The sequence below is a fragment of the Anolis sagrei genome, chromosome 5 (genome assembly GCF_037176765.1).
Source record: "Anolis sagrei isolate rAnoSag1 chromosome 5, rAnoSag1.mat, whole genome shotgun sequence".
Classification (NCBI taxonomy): domain Eukaryota; kingdom Metazoa; phylum Chordata; class Lepidosauria; order Squamata; family Dactyloidae; genus Anolis; species Anolis sagrei.
In genome coordinates, this window is record NC_090025.1 from 174,038,775 (window position 1) to 174,063,075 (window position 24,301).

General features: G+C 38.8%; 1 protein-coding gene across 2 annotated transcripts in view; it reads left to right on the plus strand.

Moving 5' to 3' along the window:
- The window catches only part of AGK (acylglycerol kinase), a 42,068-nt gene extending 17,923 nt beyond the window's left edge, over window positions 1–24,145 (plus strand). For both annotated transcript variants that reach the window (XM_067469249.1, XM_060776828.2), the window contains 12 exons: window positions 2,672–2,747; window positions 5,516–5,608; window positions 7,186–7,218; window positions 8,856–8,950; window positions 9,898–9,967; window positions 12,199–12,278; window positions 13,199–13,256; window positions 15,975–16,122; window positions 16,435–16,532; window positions 17,312–17,382; window positions 21,451–21,535; window positions 23,502–24,145. In XM_067469249.1, coding sequence (XP_067325350.1) covers window positions 2,672–2,747; window positions 5,516–5,608; window positions 7,186–7,218; window positions 8,856–8,950; window positions 9,898–9,967; window positions 12,199–12,278; window positions 13,199–13,256; window positions 15,975–16,122; window positions 16,435–16,532; window positions 17,312–17,382; window positions 21,451–21,535; window positions 23,502–23,636 — 1,042 coding nt within the window. In that variant the 3' untranslated portion in view covers window positions 23,637–24,145. The remainder of the gene's footprint in view (window positions 1–2,671; window positions 2,748–5,515; window positions 5,609–7,185; window positions 7,219–8,855; window positions 8,951–9,897; window positions 9,968–12,198; window positions 12,279–13,198; window positions 13,257–15,974; window positions 16,123–16,434; window positions 16,533–17,311; window positions 17,383–21,450; window positions 21,536–23,501) is intronic.
- Window positions 24,146–24,301: the final 156 nt, after the last annotated feature.

The window sequence follows — 24,301 nt, forward strand, 5'->3', positions numbered from 1 at the left end:
TGTCTAACTCCAAGAGGGTTTGGGTTAGAAAATCATATTTTCAAAAGTGGAGATTATTTTCTGTGAGGAAGAAGGCACAACATAACAACAACAACTTGTATTCTTAAGGAGCTGGGCATGTTTAGCCTGAAGAAGAGAAGGCTGAGAGGAGATATGATAGCCATGTATGAATATGTGAGAGGAAGCCACAGGGAGGAGGGAGCAAGCTTGTTTTCTGCTTCCCTGGAGACTAGGACACGGAACAAGGGCTTCAAACTACAAGAGAGGAGATTCCATCTGAACATGAAGAAGAACTTCCTGACTGTGAGAGCTGTTCAGCAGTGGAACTCTCTGCCCCGGAGCGTGGTGAAGGCTTCTTCTTTGGAAGCTTTTAAACAGAGGCTGGATGACCATCTGTCAGGGGTGATTTGAATGCAATATTCCTTCTTCTTGGCAGGGGGTTGGACTGGATGGCCCATGAGGTCTCTTCCAACTCTTTGATTCTATGATTCTGTGATTCTATCTCCCTGAGGAGACTCAGGGCGGATTCCAGCATAACAATGACAATCATTCAATGCCTACATAAAACATACAATACTAACATAAAATTCCAGGAAACCCCCACATATAAAAGTAATACTAAAGGCTAACATCAAATTAAGACCTAACATCAGTAAATTAAACCTGACATCAATAAATTAAACTACACATAATCAGATAAAATTTTATAATAACATAAATCTAAACAAAACATCCACATTAGTGTACAACAGCCAGTAAGGGTTCACAAAACGGTGTGGGTTGGTTATATGATTTTGTGAAGAGTAAACCCGTAGTTTTCTTCACAGGAACATGTTCTACCATGTTTTTATTGGAAAGTGTGGGGGAGGGATATAAGCTTCTTGCTCAGATTGTTACATTTTCTGTGCAGATTTTATTTATTTATTTATTTAAAACTTTTGTATTTTGATCTTCTCTACCTCCGTAGAGGGACACAGACCATCTGGATTGTTTTTCTACAAATTTCTCATTTATCAAAAGTGCCCTTTTTCTCATTTCCTCTGCTAGCTGATTGAAAGTAGTTGAAATTTTTTTTTCTTACTCCCAAGTACAAAATAAACCAATATTTACATTACTACATAGAGATGCATTCATGAAGCTTATTGGGTGACCTTGAGTCAGTTGTCATCTCTTTAATTTTACCCCAGTGTGTGTTTATGAGGATGAAACAGGAACTGGGATAGAGAGCTACCAAGTGTATTGTATTGAGCATCAGGGAGATAAAAGAAATGAAATAAAATAGTTTATTTAGGGCCCTTCCACTCAGCTATATAACCTAGAATATCAAGGCAGGTAATCTACAGTATCTGCTCTGAACTGGATTATCTGAGTCCACACTGCCATGTAATCCAGTTCAATGTGAGTTTTATATAGCTGTGTGGAAGGGACCTTTGGAGCCTTGATGACAGTTAAGAACAAATTCTTGAGTTAGCTAAAAATGGATTGCACTAACTGTAGTATATTCACATGGAAGTAGGCCTTGCTGAATTCAACTGGCTTCTGAATTGGAAGAGTGGGAAAATATGTTAATTATTACTCACACCGTTGGTGTCGTGTCACTTTAGGCCACTAAACTGAATCTGTCATTGCAGAGATGGGGTCACCATAAAGAGGCATACTGTGTGGTGATATAACATTATTTCTTAAATACCCCAAAAGCACCAGATCCTGTCCAATCTTGGAAATAATCAGGGTCTGTCCTGTTTATTACTTGGATGCAATTGATACTATGTTCCATAGACAATATTTTAGAGGAAGGAACTGGCAAAACCACCCTTGAGTATTTGTTGCTTACAAAAACCCTGTGAAATTCATATGATTACCATACATTGACAGGTAATGAGAAGGCACATACATATACAGGACTCCAGTTTGCTAGTAATATTTTATTTTTGTAAAACTTCTCTGCAGATGCTTTCTAAAGGTATTTATCAAATGTGGATAAAGCTTTGTTATGAATTACATTTGTCATCACAACAGAGGAGAGATTTATCATCATATTGCTCATAGGAACACTTAGTATTATTTAAAGGATTTTTTTATCTCTGAGGATCAGTGCAGGATAGTGGACTAGGTATTGTACTAGAACCAAGAAAACCTGGATTAAAATTTCTGTTCATTTATGAGCACACTGGATGACTTTAGGACAATTAGCATCCGTCTCATTTACATTGCAGAATTGTCTTGCAGTAAAATCAGGTTTGTGGGGGGAAGGGCAAAGCCATGAGAGCTGCCTTAGATCCCTGAAGGAAGGACACAATAAAACATAATGCAGTAAATAAGACAAGCCCAATACTACCAACTATTCTATTCTTCATGCTTCCACTATCACCAGTTTGCTTGGTCATGAGGAACAACAGCTTCATTGCTTACACAGGTATCTTCTCAAATAAAATTGTGTACTGAGGACTCACTCTGCATATAAAATTTATGACTGTGAAATAGCCAACATTGTGCTAATAAAATAAGACTGATTCCCCTTGACAATGGATTTAATTTGGTTCTCGTGCTGGTTAGAATTTGCCAGGGACATCCTGAACAGCTGGTTTTTATTATGTACATGACTTTGATGTTCAAAAGCACTTTTACAACACAACTGTCATGAAATGATCTGTCACTTTTTCTTTTCCAGCAAAGGCAGGAGTCTTTTTGAAAAGAACGCAGCCCCAATTCTTCACTTGTCTGGTATGGATGTGACTGTGGTGAAGGTAAAGGCTAAGAACAGATTTTCACTTTCTCCTCCTATTGAATATTTTCTCCTTAGAATTTGCTTGGACTTGAAAGGAAGCTATTGTGGAAGAGTACAAATGCTCAGAAGGGAGAGTGCTATTTTTGTTACATTAAAATGGTGCCATTTTTAAAAATCTTATGTTTGTTTTCTTGAATAAAGGAAATGGTATATCTTGATGAGAAATGCAGTATAGCTTTTTTGAATGTTTATTGCCAATGCACTGTAACATAATAATAACAACAACAACAACTTTATTCTTATATCCTGCCACCATCTCCCCAAAGGGACTCGGAGTGACTTACAGATGGCACAAAGTGTCTAAAAAACAAATAAAAGTAAACACAATATAAAATACAATAAAATAAAAGACATGCACATATAAAAACATCAACTCAGACTCAATCAAGTTGCAGTCCTCTAACTGTGGCAGTAAATTACTGACACCATGACTGGGCTGTAAACACTGGAATTAAATAAGTGCCAGCTGCAGTCATGGAGAGAGGGTGTGGGATAAGTGCAGGATGTGCGACTACTATGTAGGACAACTAGGGGTTGCATATTCTCAAAGGTTTGATAGAAGAGCCACATCTTCAAGTCCCTACAAAAGGAGGACAGTGTGGGGGCCTGTTTAATCTCCCTGGGGAGGGAGTTGCTAAGCTGGGGGGGGGGGGGGCACCACTGAGAAAGCCCTCGTCCCCACCAACCATGCTTCTGACGGTGCAGTACTGAAAGAAAGGCCTTCCCAGCAGATCTTAGAACCCGTGTTGGTTCATGGCCGGGGGGGGGGGAGATGCAGTCATGAAGATAGGCAGGACTCGAGCTGTTTAGGGCTTTATAGGTGTTAACTAGCTCTTTGAATTGGGACCGGAAACTTAGTGGCAGCCAATGGAACTGCTTTAGTAGGGGCATTGTGTGCTCCCTATAGCTGGCTCCAGTTAGTAGCCTGGCTGCAGATCTTTGGACCAATTGTAGGGGATTTGATGGTTTTACCTAAGAAAGTTGAATTGTGGTGTTCAAGAGCTCACACATTGCAATAAAATACTTGACATTAATGGAGAGCAATCCTTAGCATCATAAATAGCCCTTTAGATATCAGAGGAATAGAACAGTGATAGGAACATTGAAAGACAGGAAGGAAAGGGTTAAATGGATGAAATGGTTTTAAAATTTTATATTAGCCAGTATCCTACATTTGTAGTATCTATTGGAAATAAAGGTTTTCATTATTGTGCTTTGTGCTTTATTGTATTTTGTGAAAGCCCCTCCCTTCAGCCATTGTGTTCCAAACTGTCTAACTAAATGTATTGGCAGTGGTAAAGATTTATACATTTCCTTCAATAGAGTGGGCAAACTGTGTCCCTTTGAGGTGTAGATCTTGTTTATTTCAAAACTTGTGAATTTGTCAAAGGAGAATTATTATACATGAAATACCCACAAATTGACCAGTAATTTGTTTCACGGTGTTTGGAGTGGAGATAGTTGCATATCCCTCTAGTGCGTCAGAAAATACCTATTTGTAGTTCAATAGGTGGCACTCTTAGCTTTCCATAGTAAGAGGGATAAATAGAAAGGTGTGGTTTTCAAAAACCATCTATTATCTCTGCAGCCTCTTCATCCTGATGGAAAAGTGATTACATGTTTGAGGCTAAGTCGTGTTGCTAATTTAAAAGTTGTATGGACTATATTTATCTTACCAGAGTGTTAGAACATATTGTAAACATATCTCTGCATGATATGCTGTAAATGTAAACAATCTTGAAGCAATCTTGTGAGGTGGGAAGGATGCCAATTTTAAAAATAAAATTGTACATACTGCTGTATAGACCTAAGAGTCGTATATTTATATTTGAAAGGATGTTGTATTAAGGAGGGAGGAAGTTTGATTTTTGTTACTCTAGAGTCTACGACATGAAGCAATGAATTCAAACTGCAGGAAAAGAGATTCCACCTAAACATTAGGAAGATGTCCTGATGGTTAGAACTCTTTGGCAGTGGAATATGATGCCCTGGAGTACAATGGAGTCTTCTTCTCTGGAGGTTTTTAAGCAGAGGCTAGATAGCAATCTGTCAAGTGCTTTGAATGTATATTTTTCCACGCCGGAAAGGAGTTGGGCTGAGTGGCCCTTGTAGTCTCCTCAAATTCTATGTTTCTGTGCCAGCCTTCTCCAGCATGGTGGCCTCCAATGGATTGGATTAGAGCTCTAAGTATTCTGGGAGTAGTAGTCCAGCAAGTATAGAGACCACCAGTTTGAAGAATGCTGGCATATAGGATCGATCTCCCTTCCTTATGGATAGCTGGATAGAGATGGGAAGGCCTGAAAAAGACCCCCCCCCCAAAAAAAAATGGGGGGAAACAAGTTGAAGGCTTTCATAGCCGGAATCACTGGAGTGTTGTGTGGTTTCTGGGCTGTATGGCCATTTTCTAGGAGCATTTTCTCCTGATGTTGTGCCTCCATCTGTGACTGGCATCTTCAGAAAAAAGTGTGTGGAAACAAAAAGTCTCAGAAATCTTTCATGAAGATCTTCATGTTATATAGTTTGAATACCATGTCATAGAGATATTATTTATCATTGGAAAAGAACATACTGTACACACTTTTCAATTTTGGCTTTGGAAATGGCTTTGGGGGAAAAATGGGAAAAACTTGTCCCTTCTGTCCTGTCCTCCCACTTTAGCATTTTTTTTCCAGGCCTTCCCATCTCTAGTTAAACACATTGTTTTTCTGTGCTCTTTTTGTATCTCAGACAGATTATGAAGGGCAAGCAAAGAAGTTGCTTGAGCTGATGGAAAACACAGACATGATCATTATTGCAGGAGGAGATGGAACTATACAAGAGGTACTGTATAAAATTTGTATTTATTACTTCATCCTGGCACTTAATCCACGTTACAAGTAGAGAAATAAAGTAGTACAGAGATCTTTCCAGGAATCATCTGTGAGTATTTATCTTCAAAGTAGAGACATTTCTGTAAGCAATCTCAAACCTTAAGGGTACTGTTATCCAAGCACACAAAACATAGGTGCTATAAGTCATTAGTACAGTATCTCAGGCATATGAAGCAATGTTTGGAATTGTCACTCTCATGGTGGTTGATGGAGAGTTGTTCTCCAACATTGCACTCAAACCCTCCAGCTTCTTTCCCACACTGCAGTCTGTTTTTACATCATAATTTCCTCTGCGCTATATGACTGGCAGAATGCATTTCTGTGTCGAAAGATGTTTTGGAAGAAGTTTTTAAGCACACTTCCTCCATTCTGGTTTTTGACTATCTGTTTTCAAAGGTTAATCCTGTCGTGCGTTTTGTTAATGTTAAATGATAGTCATTTTGCAATTGGTAAGAGAGGTTGTCATGCAATAAATGCAATAAATAACAGAATCTTCACTTCGTTGTGGCTTCATAGCATTTCCCTAAGGCTTTGGGGTAGATGCGTACTAGGGCTGCAATCCAATATGCTAAATTATAATTTAGGATGTCATGACATGGTTGCATGTTTTTTCAAAGCAGCCTGTTTTGGACAAACTGTCAATCCAGATTCCATAGTAAGCTTTTATTAAGTCCACATAGAAGTGAACGCTTCTGAACCCCTTGTGCTTGCGGAAGAGAAGACGGAAAGAGGTGAGCAATTCACTGTAGCAAAGGATATTATTCAGTGGTTTCTTGTGCTCATTAATTCCTTGCCCAAAGAAGAAGATATTTCTATCTAGCTTCTTGCTAGTAATATAAAGAGGAAATGCCCATGTAAGGACTCTAACTTTTTCCTGGGCACAATTCTAAGTGATTTCACCACAAAAATATTGTTATCCTATGCAAAAATAACTTTCCTCACTTCTTTGTAACTCCAAGACTTTCTCCTGGGATGCATATTTTATCCGTCCTAGAAGCCTCGTAGTATGTTTTATGAGAGAAAGCAAAACTTGTAAAATTGCACGCCTTTTCAAAAGAAGCTTTATCATTGCTTGATTGGAGTTTTTATACTATTCCTAGTTTTAGTCTTGCGTACTGAGACCAGTAGAATAGATTACCGCTCTGTTATGGATGAATCTAGGGTCTTATTTGTTTTGATAACTTAGTGAAAAGCTGCTTTTCTGGAGAAAAGTAAGTTTAATTTTTCACACAACCAGCTGGCTGGGTGACTTCTTGCCTGTGGAAGATACTAAAATGTATAATGGGAAAGGAATATTTAATGCAATTTCTGAGCCCCCCCCCCCCCCCCCCCCCAAGATTTATCCAACAACTGATTCCTATTCCTGGTAGCCTGATTTACATTAAACCATTTGAAACTCAGATTTCCATCAGGGAAGGTCAGAGCAAAAATGGCGTGTCTTTGCTTTGAGAGAGGAGGCAAACAAATGTTAGCTTACCTTTTGTATTCTTTACCAGTATAAGCTAACCTGTTTTCTGCTTGTTTCAGGTCATAACTGGGCTTCTCCGAAGGGCAGATGAGGTGAGATGTCATTTTCTATTGCCATCTTCAGCACCAAATCCTAGGCATTCTATATTATTTACTGTCAACTGTTATTATGCATTACCTAATTTTTTAATCCCCACCAGATTCTTTCCTGCCTGTCTTCAGACCTATTCAGAAGCTGCATTTATGTACCTTTTTCATTGGTAATGGCTATCAATTGATGAGATAGAGTTGTTGCATGATAATGAATCTCTTGAGTGTTTTTTCTGTCTTCTCTGATTTAATGTGTATGACAAAATGGCACATTCTAGTGTAGTGCGTTGTTGTGTGTTTTCAAGAAATGTCCAAAGGTGAATCTATAATGGGGTTTTGTTGCCAAGATATCATCAGAGGAAGTTTGCCTGGGCCTTCCTTTGAGGCTGAGAGAGTGTGACTTGCCCAAGCTTTCAGTACTTGTGATGACCTAGCAGGGATTCACACTCTGATCTCCAGAGTCATGGTCAAGCACATTCACCATTATACCATGCTGGTTCTCTAGTGTGACTTAAAATATCCTGCTATATGAGGTAGGATGCATATATCTGTAAACCTGCAGATGCAAACCCACACCTCAGAGGCTTGATATACAACATAACACAAACTTCAAGTATAATTAATCTCCCTGGTTATTCTTCAGTCAATAATGTAGGCATAATCAGTATGTTTGTATTATCGCGGCCTACCTGTTAAAGGTAAGAAGTGACAACAAACAAAAATGGCATGAAGAAAGGCATAAAGTGGAGGGACTAATAAGAGAAGGAGGCATTGGCAAAAGCAATGCAGAAAAATGGATTGGATTTGCTGAGTCACAGTGCTGCAAGCTGCAGCATTCTGCAGAGAATCAGGGTTGTATAGTCATTAACACTGACTCACTGACACAGTTCAGGGAGCACAGTGTGTGTGTGTGTGTGTGCTCATGCATTCCAGTAATGCAGTCTTAACTGTGCCCTCATCAAGAGAACAAAGCACATCATGACTTCCAGCCAACAACTTACAGCAAGCAATCTATCCAGAGAACAGAGCTGCAGCTATACTGTCAAATCCCATCTTAGAAATGAAATCAACTAAGGAAATCACTTCTCTTTTCCCAGTTTGCAGAGGCAAAGATAAATGTGCAAACCTGGATAGCTAAAATTAGCAGTTAATTGAAAAATAATTACGTTCACCCTTTGGTTACCTTGATGCTTTTGAATTCTCCCCTCTTTGGCAAAAGGTGCCTGCATTATTTCCAAGTGTGAAATTCTTTACTTGGGGATAAAATGAAGTCTGAATGCAGCCATGCTTTGGATGCCACCTCAATTCATTTAGTAGATGTTAGATTACTGACAGGATCCATGCTTTTCTTGGAGAATGGGTGCCACCCTCCCTATGTGTAACAATGGGCCTAATGACTACAGAATGCTGCTTTGTAGCCAGTTGTCACTTGGAGGGTTCGCCAAAGAGACTGATTTTCTGCATCATTATTTATTGCAGCCTCTCTTTCAGGAAATGCTGGCTGTTTCATGCCAAAATTGTGGAGCAGGAAGAACGATATTGGGCACAGCTGTGCTCCATTAAGAAAGAGGGAGGAAGGGGAAAAAACACCCCTGAATTCAACTGTCTCTGATGTGGTTTTCTTTTGCCCTTGTTTCCAGGCAGTTTTCAGTAAGATTCCTATTGGATTTATTCCCCTTGGAAAAACCAGCACCTTAAGTCACACTCTTTATCCTGAGTGTGTAAACCAAGTCCAGTAAGTGTTCATTTTCAAATATTAAGAAGAATAGGATGATGGGGGTGCTTGCTTCTAATCCTGGGAGAAAAATCAGAGAATAAGGATGAAGCTCTGTGAATGACCTTCGGCCAATCCCATTATTTTCATCTAATCTTTCTAATAGGGTTGTTAGATGGAGTGATGGGCCTCCTTGAACTTCTTAGATCAAATAAAATACTAATTAATAAACATATAAATAAGTTGTCTTATATCAGTAACCCAGCCAGTTTACCAGCTGTTAGGATTTCTGGGAGTTGAAGACCAAAAACATCTGGGAACCCCAGGTTGAGAACCACTGCCTTATACCAACTTCCCCCAATTTAGCATCTTCCAGAGATGTTGGGCTACAATGTCATCACTCTCTTGTCTGTATTGATTGAGGAGAATAGTAGGAGCTATATTACAGTACAATGGAAGGATGTCATTTTGGGAGTGACTAATGATAATTCAGTCTCATTCTGTTAACTGACTGGCAGTTCTCTAAAACCCTTGAATGTTTTTTTCCCCAAGCTCTACTGTTGAGTTTTGACTGGAAATAATCCAGCTTGAGCCCCCCCCCCCCCCCGGTGGCACAGCGGGTTAAACCTTGCTGAACTTGCTGATCAAAAAGTTGGCAGTTCAAATCTGCCAACCTAACAGTTCGAAAACATGCAAATGTGAGTAGATCAATAGGTACTGCTTCTGTGGAAAGGTAAAGGTGTTCCATGCAGTCATGCTGGCCAGATGACCTTGGAGGTGTTTATAAACCACCGGCTTTTTGTCTTAGAAATGGAGATGAGCACCACCCCCCAGAGTCAGACACAACTAGGCTTAATTTCAGGGGAAACCTTTACCCTTACTTTACTCGAGCTTGAACATTGGGATCCTGCATGCAAACATTGTGCTCTTCCGCTGACTTATGTGGTACTTTAATTTTATTCCTACAGATGTATCACGGATGCTACCTTGTCTATATTGAGAGGAGAGACTATTCCTGTTGATGTATTGCAGATCAAGGTACTTGCATTTTAGTAATCATTCTTTTTTTCTGGAAATTTGTGTGGCTACCTATCTTTGTTATTGTTTAACTGCATCAGTTCAGTTCATGAGAAGTGCACTGATCCTTAAGACTGTTTTTATAAGACTCTCCTCCTTAGAAATATTTAATTGCTCTTTCTGAAAGCCTCCAATAGCGAAATAATATGTGCTGTCATTGAAAGCAGGTGTAATATAAAATGGAGGTTACATTCACGCAACAGATCATTTGGCGATTATCTGCCTTTACTATATGCCTTTCCCTCTGTTCATATATTGCTTTGCTGTCTTAAGAGTACAGCTGCTTCTCTCCTTCCCCTCAGCCCATTGCCCAAAATGTAGCAGGTAATCTCTCACCAAAACATTGTGTGTAAACATCTCAAGTCTTCGCGGCTCAACTGCTTTTACAGTGAAAACAGCTAGGAAAAGGAAGAAAAGACTGCTCCTTTAAAAATGGTTTTATTTCAGCAGCAATGTAAAAGTCAAGGATGCTGAATGTCACTCTTTGCTTTGGTCTTTGGGTATTCAAATAACAATATATCACTTGGCCAAACAAACCTAAGAGGAACACGGAGAATTGGAGCATAAGAACCTACCTTATAGTGGATCAAGCCATTGGTCCATCTAGCCTCATATTGTTGACTGACTACAAGTAGCTGTCCAGAATTTCAGACAGGAATTTTTCCTTGTCCTGTTTGTCCTAGGAACATTTAACTCATTTGTGGAAGCAGCTCCACTAGCTACCATTACATTTCTGGACAGAAATAAAAGTGCTGATTACGACCTATAAATCCTATGTAGCTTGGATCCAAGCTGTCTGAACAATGGTATCTTCCTAGATGACCCTGACTAAATTACAAGTTACTCAGGAGAGGGCTTGCTTTCTGTCCCAACTCCACTTCTCGGGGAAACAGGAGAGAGCCTTCTTGGTGATTGCTCCCAGACTATAGAATTTGCACACCTCTTTCCACTCACTATACCATCAGGGAGAGGTGTGCTTATTTTTATTTTTTAAATGTTTAATTATTTTAATTTTAATAAATTTTATTATTTCAAAAAGGAAAAACAGTGATAAATATTTACCAACAGAGCACACAACATACAGAGACAGTAACAAACACAGTAGACAAACATTCCCTCCATCCCAGTACCCATCACAATGGACTTTTATTTTTTATTTTAAAGTTAGACAAGTTTTAAAGACTATTTTAAAAACAAACAAACAGCTGACCCTATTATTTGGGTTTACTATAAAATAGGGATATGGTCATTCAGAGGTCTAAAATATTGGTCACAATGCTGTGTTAATGATTAGCTTAAAGCTGGTGCTGAAATAATTAGGTAAAATGGTATTTTGGTTAGTTTCTAATCAGATCAAAAATTATATTCATGCTTCCTTGGTTGTTCATTGGTTGTGCAGAATAGGTGTTCCAGATTTTTATATTTGCTATGTTTAAAACATATTTTTAAAGCAATTGGCTCTTTTTTGTTTGTGTATTATATACTGTTTTAGTTGTATTTTGCATTATCTGGAAGCTGGGTTGTGTAACATATTCAGAAAAAGGCAGGATATAAATAAAATAAAATACCTGGATTTATCAGGGTTGATCTTGGGACCCTCTGCATAAAAAAATTACTGTAATGCTGTACCACTAAGCTCAGCCCACAGTGGTGAAACTGATAGGATTTGCAGCCCTTCAACTTGTGGAGGGCCACCCACTTTCTATTCCTGCACTAATGGAAGTAATCATTTGTAATTTTTGCCTAATGGAGGTGCCCACACATTTTGATGTCTTTGTGCCAAAAGGCAAAGACTTCTTTATTTAGGCAGGCCTCAGGTTTTTACTTTCTTGCAGCAACTGAAGTTTTTAATGGAGTGTGCTGTGTTTGTATTTTATTATGTTTTAAATATGTTTTTAAAGTGTTTTAAATTGTATTTTTAATATAGAATTGGGGTATAAGAGAAAGGTAGTATACGATGTAAAATAGCTATCTATCTATCACAGGCATAGGCAAACTTCGGCCCTCCAGGTGTTTTGGACTTCAACTCCCACAATTCCTAACAACCGGAATTGTGGGGATTGAAGTCCAAAACACCAGGAGGGTTGAACTTTACCCATGCCTGATCTATCATCTATTATAGCTGAAATGATGACAGATTAATGCAATATAAAACCGTGGCTGCTTTTGTATAACAGCATTTTGTTTTGCAGGGAAACAAAGACCTGCCTGTGTTTGCAGTAACTGGTTTACGATGGGGATCTTACAGAGATGCAGGAGCAAAAGTCAGCAAGTAAAGGAATAGCAGTATTTTATGGTCTCTTGTCCTTCTGTCTTTTGCTTCTCACTGTGTTCTTTTCTCCAGTATGCTGAACAATGTCTTATGTTAAGTAACTCTGATCATGTGAGAACACATTGCTTTCCAATGCCTAGAAGGATTTGGCTGAAAGAATATGTATCATTCTCAAGGCACTAAAACAAGACCAGGCTTTCTTTTTGGGGTACTGGGGGGACAGCATTGGTTCAGTACTCCAGCACGCAACAAAAAAAATCAACTAATCTTGAATTTCCCCAAAACATAGTAGCAGCTTTGATATCTCTGTCATAGGATGATTCCAGATTATTCTGCATTTTAGATCTCAGATTGGAATGTCTTTTCCTCTCTGAACAGACAGAAAGGGCAAAAAAAAAAGCTGTTTGATTTGGCTAATGGGGATGGAATTATAGGAATCTCTGGTCTGGCAGCAGGAGTATCATCAAAGACTTAAAAAGAGGCTGCATATTGCCTCCTCACTCCCAGAAAAGGGGGAGAGACCAGAGAGGGTCAAGAGGAAGCTTTAGAAGAGGTTTCATTAGTGCACTTTGTAGGGAGAGCTTCTGCAGTGGTAAGTAATCCACTTGGGACACTTGCTCCTATAACTCAGGACTAGTAAGAGGTTTAAAAAAAAGATTTAAAGGTGTTATGAAAAAGACAAATGATAAGGGACTAGATTCAAATTTGTGATGATACACTGTGGTTCCTAGATAACTCAACAAACCAGAATTCATGGAGAAACACAGTGAAAATCTAAGATGAAAGACTAATCATTGTGGACCATATTTTTCCTGTCCACAGATTAGATTCTAACCTCTGGATAGAAGCTAAATTGAGACAGTTACTTTTTATTTTCTACGTCCCATTACATTTTGTGTTTTGCTTGCATTCTTTTCCAGGTACTGGTATCTTGGACCTCTGAAAATCCAAGCAGCTCATTTCTTTAATACATTAAAGGTAAAAAGGAACTACAGCAGAAGTTACACAATGTAGTTGTGTTAGCGTAATTTTGTCCTCTTGAATATGAAATATAGCCTTGTTGGCTATATTTTCCAAGCAGAAGGCCCAAGTTCAGCGCTCAACCAACATCTTCAGAGATAAGGATGTCTTCAGTATGTCTGCAGCGCTCTGTGTTTATAGTAGCCACAGCCAAACTCAAGCTAAAACAGCACTGAATGTCTGTGTAGCATATTTAAGGCAGTTTAGAAGGGATGGGAAGACCTCATACTCTGAAACTCCTGGCATTCCCTGGAAGGCCTCTTTCCATGCCATCATTATGATGGTTTTCTTTTAACATATTCAGAGCTGGGTTTTCTACCATCCTATTTTGAATAATGGAACTGTTTAGAAACTGTGCTGTGTCCAACGTTTTGTAACCAGACTGCTGCTCTAGACTGCTTATAGAGAACATATAACTCGCATGTTGAAATAATTTAATGTTGGTTCATTTCTATGCACAATTCAAATCTATAACACTTTAAAACCCTACATAGCTAAGGCCCAGTCGGCCTGATAGACCGTATCTCCCAATATGAACCTGCCCATGTTTTAAGGTCCCAAAGGAAAGCTTTCTCTTATGGGTTCTTAGCAACTGCCTCAGACTATGGAATTCACTTTCAGGGGAAATAGTTTGGGTTCCCTTCTTTTCCAAACCTTTTAATTGAGGTGTGCTGCTATTACTATGTTTTAACTGCTTTTTAAATAGCTGAAATTAAACGCTTTATTAGATTATTTTTTCAAAAAACCCTTTAAACATTTGTATTATTCATTAGTGTCCCTGTATTTACTTTTATATCATAGGCTACCTTAAGTCTCCTATGGAAGAAAGGTGGGCTATAAATTAAAAACAAATTAAAATATTATTTGCTCTATACTATTGCCTTTGGCTTCACAGACCACTGTAGTGCGGCTCTGGATAACCCTGCTGAAGTTCAATTTCACCCTCAGGCTGAAATATGCTTCTTGCTGTTACATCTTTTTTTTAACATATTCAGAGCCAGGTTTCACTGTAGGGAGGATGTGAGACTACCACTGCGCTGTATATATTTACTTCTGGCAGAGGCCCAGAACTTACGTTAAGTAGGATCCTAGAATGTAGCTGAAATAATATTGCAGTGCAGTGCTAGAAATTGCTAGCTGGAGAATATTATCAGAGCAGCCGTGATGCAGCTGAGACCCATTAGAGGCTACTCGGCTGGCTTCCTCTAGCGCAGGCCTCTCTCATGGTTTTTGTTATGCTAATGATTCACCCTGAGATTTATTCAATTGACGTAAATGGTGCCTATAAATAGAGCCTATAGGACTGTTGATAATCTGCCTCTTGCAGTCAGCCTACCTTCTGTCACAAAATGAGCAGAAAGGTTAATTGCTGTAGTCTGAAAGTTTTCAAGTACCGAAGGATTTGACATACATTAAAGGAGCTGCATTTTCTCCCTCTGCGCCCGCTGTTCTCCTGATTCCTTAGCAGATAGTAAGCTCAGAACATGCTGCTGCTTCATGTAACAAATATATTGCAAGGTTTAGTTTCCTGAGGCAGAACTGTTATGGCCTATGGGTATCCTGGGAGCGAGAGGAAATGGTCTCTGAACCTTTGCAGCTGCTAATCCCAATTTAGACCAACTAATTTGGAATCGCCAATCTGAGTGCAGTTGCTGTGTTGTGCAAAGTAGCTCCCTTCCACTGTATTCTAACAAATCTAGAGTGTTAATATGTTATGAAACAGAATAGTAATTTGCTTATTATGTCTCTGTTTATTATGGTGGCTGTTTGTTATTCAGAGCTGTATACTGTATGACACTGCTGCTAAGCAATTTCTTTGCAGTGTTCTGTGCCATTGAGCTCCATGGGACAGTTATATGTGGCTGGTTGAGAAATGATTAGTTTTTATTACTTGACCTTCCTCTGGAGATTTCCCTTCCTGCTTGTGGCATTGCTGCAGAGAGATGGCCTTGGGGAGTCAGGTGACCTTCTCAGTAACTTTTGCTGAGCAAGATCTGCATTTGTTTGTGATGGCGGATGCCTCTGTGTTTAGAGTCTGTTTATGCTTCTTGCATGGTAATGATCGTTGACAGGTGTAGATATACAGCAGGCTGTATGAAACTCCAGCCCTTTCTTGTGCTCCCTGATTGTTCCCCAAATTCCCATACACTCATCAAATTTGTGGAAAGGTGGAAAATTGTCCCTTCAGGAAATGTACATAAGGGCAATTGCTGTCAGGATAGATGAAATAGTCAGTTTAATTCCTTCTGTACCGGAAAAGGCTGCTAAATTCCTATAAATTGCAACCATAAGGATCCCATTTATTGCCAGAAATGTCTGCAGAGGCGACCATTACCCTTTTTGGGGAACATACAAGAAAAGAAACTTTCCATGCAGTAGGAAGGTCCTTTCCCCTACTTTACTCATTGCTTTTCTCCTCCTATCTTCTGGATGTTTTTGAGTCATCTGGAAAAGATACTTGTTTGCTTTATCACAGAGGGGAAAGTAGAATAGCTGTGGGGAGAAGCATCTGGCAGCAGAACGGTTACGTTGCTCATCCATTGTCTGTGGCCTCTCTTCTGCAAAGTCTCCCTTTGTGTTTTGAAGTTGTGTAGTGGCCACCGGGGTCTCAGGTCTGTATTGTCACAAAACCCTGTCAAACTGGACATTTTGCTTTCTTTCTTTTCCAATTCCAAGGAGTGGCCTCAGAAACATCTCGCCTCCCTTTCTTACTTGGGTCCAACTCCAAGACCCCCCGAGGAGCCTGAGAAGAAGACTTCTAGACCTCCTTTATATGCCAGGATTTACAAGAGGCTGTCACATTACTGGGCACCTGCCCCCACAGGTAAGCAACAAAAAGTTACCTTTTCAAAAATGGTATCTGTTAGAAGAACACTTCCTTCCCATTAAGTCCAGGTAGCATAACCTTTAGAGATACCTTTAGAATTCATATACTTTACTCCTCTTGTGCTTTGTGGATTTACCTTCCTCATATCAGCTGCTATAGTTACTTTTCAGTTATAAGTATATAATGTGGGTTGGTGGAAGCCGTACAAAGTAACTTGGAAGAAAAAAGCAATCTCAGCCTTTGCTAGTCATGCACAATGCCATCCTGTGTCACATTCATCTTAATGATATCTTGACTTTCTGTTCTCAGAAACCGCCAAAGAGGTGACACCAGAGCTCTGGCAAGAAATGCAGCTGTCAGCCATTGAATTCTCTGTCACTACTCAGAACAGACATCTTGACTTGAAAGTAAGAATATAGACGCTAAAAAAAATCCTAAACCTTCTTTCCTATTTCATTATGTTACTGCTTTGCAGGTAAAAAAATTATACCTGCTTTAAGTAAGTTAGGTTTTATGCATTGGGTTGAAATTAAAACTATTGCTAACATAAAGGATGTATGTATGTGTTGTCTTTTAAAATTCACAAATTGGGGGGGAGGGGGATTGCTTACTGTACATCTTTTAATTGGGGCGTTTAACATTGCACATGCCCCTATACAATATGCACACCCAAGACTATGTGTGTCTGTCGCATTTCCATATGCTTTAAAAGATGCATATTCAGAGCAGAATCCGGTGGAAGGAGATGGGGGAGAAAAAATGTTAGTAATTTGGGATTTTAATGAAATAACCTTGAACAAGTGTGGAGAATGTCTGATGAATCTGACTGATGAATGTCTGATTGTCAGTGGGGAAGGAGTTGGCCTTCAGTGTCCCACACACTTTTTCCTTCACTTACTCTGGGAAAAGAACTGGATAGAGCTTCCCAACAGATGTTTAAAACTGTATAGCTCTTTCCTTTGTTTAAAAACCCTTAGAGAAATAATTTCCACCACACTCCCAGGAAGCATATTCCACTGCTGGACAATTCTTGGTGTTAAGAAATTCTTCATAATGTTTAAAATTTAAATTAAACATTTTTATATTTTAAATAGAGGCATGTGAACTTACTCGTCTGTTAAAGGAATATTTATAATGTGCTATGCATTTTAGTATTATTGTGTCTTTTCCCTAAACATATTTTTAGCATACAGAGGACTTCATGAATATTTGCATCGAACCAGATACAGTCAGCAAGGGAGACTACATAAAAAGAGGGTGAGTCTTTGACAGCCTGTAAAATGTCATTTGCTTACTTGTTTATTTTTGTTGATAGGTAGCTTTTAATAAGAAGGAAAGTAAATGACTAAACTAGACTCTTAAGGCTGGATCTACACTGCCTTATATCCTATCCTGGGATATAGGACAGTGTGGAAGGGGCCTAAATTTCTCTGTCATTCTAAAATCCAGATTGGAATTGGGTTGTTGTGAATTTTCCGGGCTGTATGCCATGCTCCAGAAGCATTCTCTTCTGATGTTTTACCCACATTATTTATTTATTTATTTATTTATTTAGCAGTTTTGTATACCGGTCTTCTCACCTCTGTTCGAGGGACTCAGGCCGGTTTCCAACATCAATATTACAGACAGTCATTATCTATGGCAGGCATCCTCAGAAGTTGTGAGGTCTGTTGGAAACTAGGAAAGTGGGGTTTATTTGTATATCTGTGGAATGTCCAGGGTGGGAGAAAGAACTCTTGTCTGCTTGAGGCAAGTCTGAATGTTGCAATTGCCAACCTTGATTAGCATTGAATGGCCTTGCAGCTTCAAAGCCTGGCTGCTTCCTGCCTGGGGGAATCCTTTGTTGGGGTGTGTTAGCTGGCCCGGATTGTTTCCTGTTTGGAATTCCCCTGTTTTCTTAGTTCTGTTATTTGTTTACTGTCCTGATTTTAGAGTTTCTTTAAAGCTATTAGCTAGATTTTGTTCATTTTCATGAACAGGCAGGAAGACCCAGGCTTTGAAGCTGCAAGGCCATTCAATGCCAATTGCAACATTCACTCTTGCCTCAGATAGACAAGAGTTCTTTCTCCTACCCTGGACATTCCACTGATATATAAATCCCACTTTCCTGGTTTCCAACAGACCTCACAACCTCTGAGGATGCCTGCCATAGATGTCAGTAAAACGTCAGGAGAGAATGCTTCTGGACCATGGCCATACATCCAGGAAAACTCACAGCAACCCAGTGATTCTGGCCATGAAAGCCTTCTGCATTACATTGGAATTATTTGCCTTCATTATTTCATCTTTAAGGAACCCCCATGCATTGTGAACTCCCTTCCCTTTTGAGTATTTCCAACCATGGGATTTCACCCACTCTTTCACTAAACTCAATAAAATCAGCTTTCTTTAAGTTCAAAGTGAACTTTAAGTTAAAAGCGCCTGTCTGTGTTTGGTTTTCTCATTCCTCTGTATATAACAAATCCCAAGAGGACATGATCACCCTTTTCTCTGTATAACATATTCCATTATTTATTTTCCACCCCATTGGCCAGTTCATTTCAGTTGATTAGGATCAAATCCAAAAGTATTTCAATCCCTTGTTGCCTCCTCCACTTTCAGTGCAATGAAATTGTCTGAAAGGCTGGCAAGAAATACGTCCCCTTAGCTTCTGGCAGTTGCCATCCCCTATTTTATAGCTTATGTGTCTGCCGAACCACACAAGCAACCACCTGGGGTTTTTTGATTGCAAACTGCCTTGGGAGCTATTATGGCTGAAAGGACATTGGCAAATATAATTAGCAAGTAAATAAATGAATACAACTGACAGTTAGAAAAAGAGAAGTAGAGTACCAACTCTGTCCAACTCTGGGAGTACTCTGGGGTATCAGATGTTCACTGCAGTCTCCAAAAATACTGTAAATCTGATGTAACTCGAAGACTTTTGCTGATGGGTCCAGATGTTCCGCATCTGCTGCTGGGATAGATGTAATGAGTGCATTGGATTCTTCATGCCTCATGTGAGCCTGCAGTGCTGAGACTATTGAATAGCACAACCTCTAGCTGCAATATTAGCCTTGTATTTTTTAAACTTTTTAAAGAATCCAGTTATTTCCAGCTCAAGCTTCCTACAGATAAAAAGAAGAGCAAGTAAGTAGAAAGAAAGCTTCTATGCCGAACTCTGGTGAGAAGATTAAGTATAGAAATGGACAGGGATTACAAGGCCACTGTGTGCGCAAGTGAATGCTAAGGAATGCCAAAAAAATCATCTTCCCTTCAAATTTGCAGGAAATGTATGCATTATCCATTCACGTTAGCCATCCCGTTCCAAAATCCCAGTGGCTCTAATAAACTGTGTTTTGCTGTGAGCCGTAGAAAGACTTGGACTCTATGAAGCCTTATGCCACTGACATCTCTGAGCACAGCACTCCAGGTCGCTTATAACAAAGGTTGAAGCAAAGTACAGCTAAACCCAAATAAAGAAGTTTGGAAATCTTAAATAAGCATTAATTTGAAACTGTTTGAAACACATTTTAGAACATAGGTAAAGTCCAGTTGTGTCCAACTCTGGGAGTTTGTGCTTGTAACGGATTGGCCTACCTTGCAGGGTTGGTGTAAAGGCAGTGGACAGGCCTGGCTTGCAAAAGCTAAGGGGAGCAGGGAGGTGGAGCAATCAGATAGCCTCATAGCTGGAAGTCCAGTCTGATTGGCTGATAAAATTGGAGAGAATTGCTTAGCAACAGGAGATGGGAGGAGCCAGAGGGAAAGGAAGGCGCAAAGGCAGCCATAGTTTAGTTCAGTTGGGAGTTTGGTGTTGGAAATTAGTTACGAGTTTTTAAGGGGAAGGAAGAGTTTTGGGAACTGTTATATGAAAGATACCTCTTTGAGGAATATAGTTAAAGCCTTCAGGGAGAAGGAGAAGAAATATGGTAGGCCTCTATAGTGATTAGAGTGCTGGTGTGGAAGGAAGATTCAAAAGGTTCAAAATAACCTGTTTGTATTCCTGTGTGTGTATAACGTTGTTTTAAAAAATTCAAGGTATAAGACCATTCTCTGTTAAATGTTCCTTATTGCTATCTACCATTCCAAATAATATTGTTATCCTAGCATGAGTCATGGCTTCTCATGGTATGTCCAAAGTACAGCCAGGGAATCAAGCCAAAATCTTCAGTACTATCAAAACAAAATGTTTTCTTGTCTTTTCTAATCCTCTGCAGTGTAAAGCAGATTATTTATTTATTTGTTTATTGATGACATTTATTTCCTGCCCTTCTCACCTCGAAGAGGACTCAGAGCGACTTACAAGTTATATGTACATACAATATATTATATTAGCATAGCACAATATTAGTATTATATATTGCTATATTGTACTATACCACTATACTGCAATATTATTAGTAATATTGCATTAATATATAATATATAATTATTATATTATTATATTTATTTTTCTTAGTATTATATTGTATTACAATATTATGATCAAAAAGGCAGCCAAGATATGAACCTTTATCTTCGGTTGTGTTACTGTTGCTGTTTTTAATACAGAAGAGAAGGGAGGGCATTTCAGTATCCAAATATAAAACTGAATTCATCGATTTTCAATTGGTCATGGGATTTATTTCTACATTAACCTACATTTTAGAACTCTCATTTAGACTTGTTGTTATGCATATTTATTGAAAACATTCAGTTACTGTTCTTTACTGATTTCGATTTCAAAATAGGGAGCAAAACGTAAGATGCAATGAAAACCTGAAAGGATAATATGCCGTAGACTTAGATGCCATAGACATAGATTTATGTTGCTTTGAACATTTTGTCTTGCCTTCATAAAAGATCCATGAGAACACATTAAATTTATTTCAGCATCTTCCCTCACATCAATGTCCTCGTTGCCCACGTGTTGATCTGGTAAAGCAATTCTGTAGCTGAGTCCACAGTGATTATATAAATAGGATGGTACAGTGGCTTTAGATGTGACACGGGCAACTTTTTCTCTCCATGTTTACTGTTCATCTTGCGCCACTGTTGATTTGAAACTTGGCTGATCAGAGTTGTTCAGAAATGTTTTGCTATAACTGCACTGAACTCAGTGTTTGGAATACCTATAGGCAATCCATATGCGGCTGGTTTAGCTGGGCCACAGAGGAATTGCATAGAAAACTTTAACCACACACTTTTTCTCTACCAGGCATCCCTGGAGCAGGAAGTTGTTTTGACCACTCATGACCAGTTTTCCTCTTTAAGAATTGCAAAGAAACACCACTCTAAATAACCCCTTTGCTCTTGCCTATTTAAACAAAGCCTTCCATTCTTTCTGTATCCCTCTGTTTTGAACAGAAGTCAAAAGATGGAGGAGCCCCACATGTGTCCAGAAGGAAGCCAGTTTCTTCAGGCTAGTCGATGCATCTTGCAACTTCCAGAGGTGAGAAATAAAATGGGAAAGCCTAGCTGTTTCCTTTGCTTCTTAAGAGGAGATATATGTATGCCGCGTAGGTTGCTATTCCTGCTGTCTTAAAAAGGATGGCTACCTTATTTGAAATGAGAGACCTGATGAGCAGAGATGTAAAGTCAAATGAAATCTCCATGTGTTCATAAATGGTTGTTTAATGCATTTCAGCCACTGACAGAGTTGGTCTATTTTAGGGCTTACCTTTTACACAGAAATTTCTGGAGTTGTCTAATACTAAGAAAAAAGACCATTAGCAAAGAGCCATTAAACAAAATGAGAGTGTCTTCCCTTGCTTTTAGGGGTCATTTATTTATTTATTTATTTATTTATTTCTCGTGTCAGGAGTGAACCAGTTATTTATTTATTATTTATTTAGGTTACTTCTACCCCGCCCTTCTCACCCCGAAGGGGACTCAGGGTGGCTTACAAAGGCACAATTCGATGCCGGCATCAACATAACAGTAGAATAAAAACAATATAGCAGCAATTAAACAATTAACTATCAGTTTCTGCATTACAACAATAAAACCAGTTGTATTGTGTTTTTAAAAAAGAACACAAACACAAGGTTTGAAAATTTGGCGTTCTACTACATGACCTTTAGGGGTCATGAGACATATTTGACAAACACCTCATTTCTTTCTAAAAAATGATTTTGGAGAGTGCTGGGAAGCAGTAAGGCCTAAAATATGGCAGAGGTGACAGCATCATATTGTCATTGCTAACCCTAAAGAAACTTGCTTTTAAAGTTAGCAAGGATTTTGTATATCTTAGTTTTTCTTTCTAAATTAACAAACACTGATTTAACTCTAGGAAATTTATTTATTTAGCGTATTCCTACTTCACTTTTCTCCGCATTGCGAACTCCAGGTGGCTTACAAGCTGGTTTGGTTTCTAAATGCTTATTTTATGTTATTTATATTTATTATTGATGTAATCGTTCTGTTGTTTGTATGATTTTAAGATGTTTGTAAGTTGCTTTAGGTCCCGTGAGGGAGAAAAGCGAGGCACAAATAATAATAATAATAATAATAATAATAATAATAATAATAATAAGTAGTAGTAGTAGTAGTAGTAGTATTACAACATAAAACATACAAATTCCAACAGTTAAAATTTGTAAACAACATTAAGAAAAGATCATGGTAAAAATATGCAGCAATAAAACCAATAAAATTCTTATCCATAACTGTCCGGTGCTCATATAGAACTCAACAAAGAAGGCTTGAAAGAGCTAGAAAAGATTGTTTAAATACTGGTGAATTTTTATATTGGTGGTTCTTTTTCTAGATTAAATTATAATTTTATTATTTGACATTTGTGGATGTTAGAAGTATGGAAAGGTGTTATGTACAAACTGCTTCAACTTAATATGTCACCTGCGCACTGTTTAAAGATACTTCTGGCTCTGTGGTATCCCCGATGCCTCCTACTACAATAGTGTTAAGCAATGTTCCTTCATTGGACAGAGAGTAAATGTATAATCTCAGGGATTGCTAAAGTCAGGGGCAGTGAACAGCCCGCCTTATGTTTTGTATCACAGCTTCCACATTTCTTATTGTTTGGCCATATTGGATAGGGCTTCAAAGTTTTGATGATCCAATTTGGAAGATAATGGTGTACCTGCATCAACAGCTACAGCTCTTAAGCCAGGAATAGGAATTCGGTTCTGCACAAAGAAGAGCGCAAAGCTAAACATGAAATTATATCAGTTCTGCCCTTTAGATATCAACTACATGGTGTCTTAAGGCACGTGGAGGCCTTTTCAATGGAGAGTGACCAATGAACCAGAGTAGTCTTGGGGGGGGGGGGGAGAAAGAAAGTGCTCTTTGTATGACTAGATGCTTCTCTTCCTAAATCATATAGGCACAATTTTGTGTAGCACATCTGCTAGTCTTTCCTATGTAACCATTTGTTGTAAACTCTGGTTTCTCTGCAGGATTCAGAAGGCTCATTATCTATAGACAGTGAAGAGTATGAAGCAATGCCATTGGAGGTGAAGTTGTTACCCAGGAAGCTCAAATTCTTCTGTGACGCCAGCAAAAAAGATCAAATGCTTCACAGTACATCGTAACACAAGATGTCGGCAGTTCCATTTTAAAAACAATGCTCTGAAATGTCCATTTGCCAAGAGTTAAGATGAACTGCAGCCATGACCAGTGCCAAAGGAAATAGATGTAAAATATTTCTGAGAAAGCTCCATTTGGGTGCCTTGTTAACGGAACTGTTCAGTGAATGGACCCTGAAAATTCTTTGCTCTTTCTCGACAATACTGAAATCCTTTGTGTTGCTGGATTGCTGCCTTTCAAATTCTCAGAGAAAAATAGGCGCTAGTCATAGACATTGATCATTTTACGAAGGAATTTTTCCTTCTTTCACTACATCTGTGACAGTTGTATGTATTTCAAAAGAGTGAACAATGGCACAATACTCTCATTTGCAATTTGGATTTGTAAAATGTAGGCATATCAAAAGCTAAGCACTGAAAAGTCATAGACATAATGTTTCAGACATGAATTATGTCTTGCCTAATCTGTGTCAGATGCCTCTTTGGTATTTCTCAATTAAAACATGTTGTTTCTACTACTCTCTATTATAAAATGAAGATGAAATATGCAAGACACTACTTGCTGTTATCGCATGTAAAAAAAAGTGAAGAGTAGAGACATCACACTGGCAACGAAGATCCGCATAGTTAAAGCAGTGGTATTCCCTGTAGTAACCTATGGATGCGAGAGC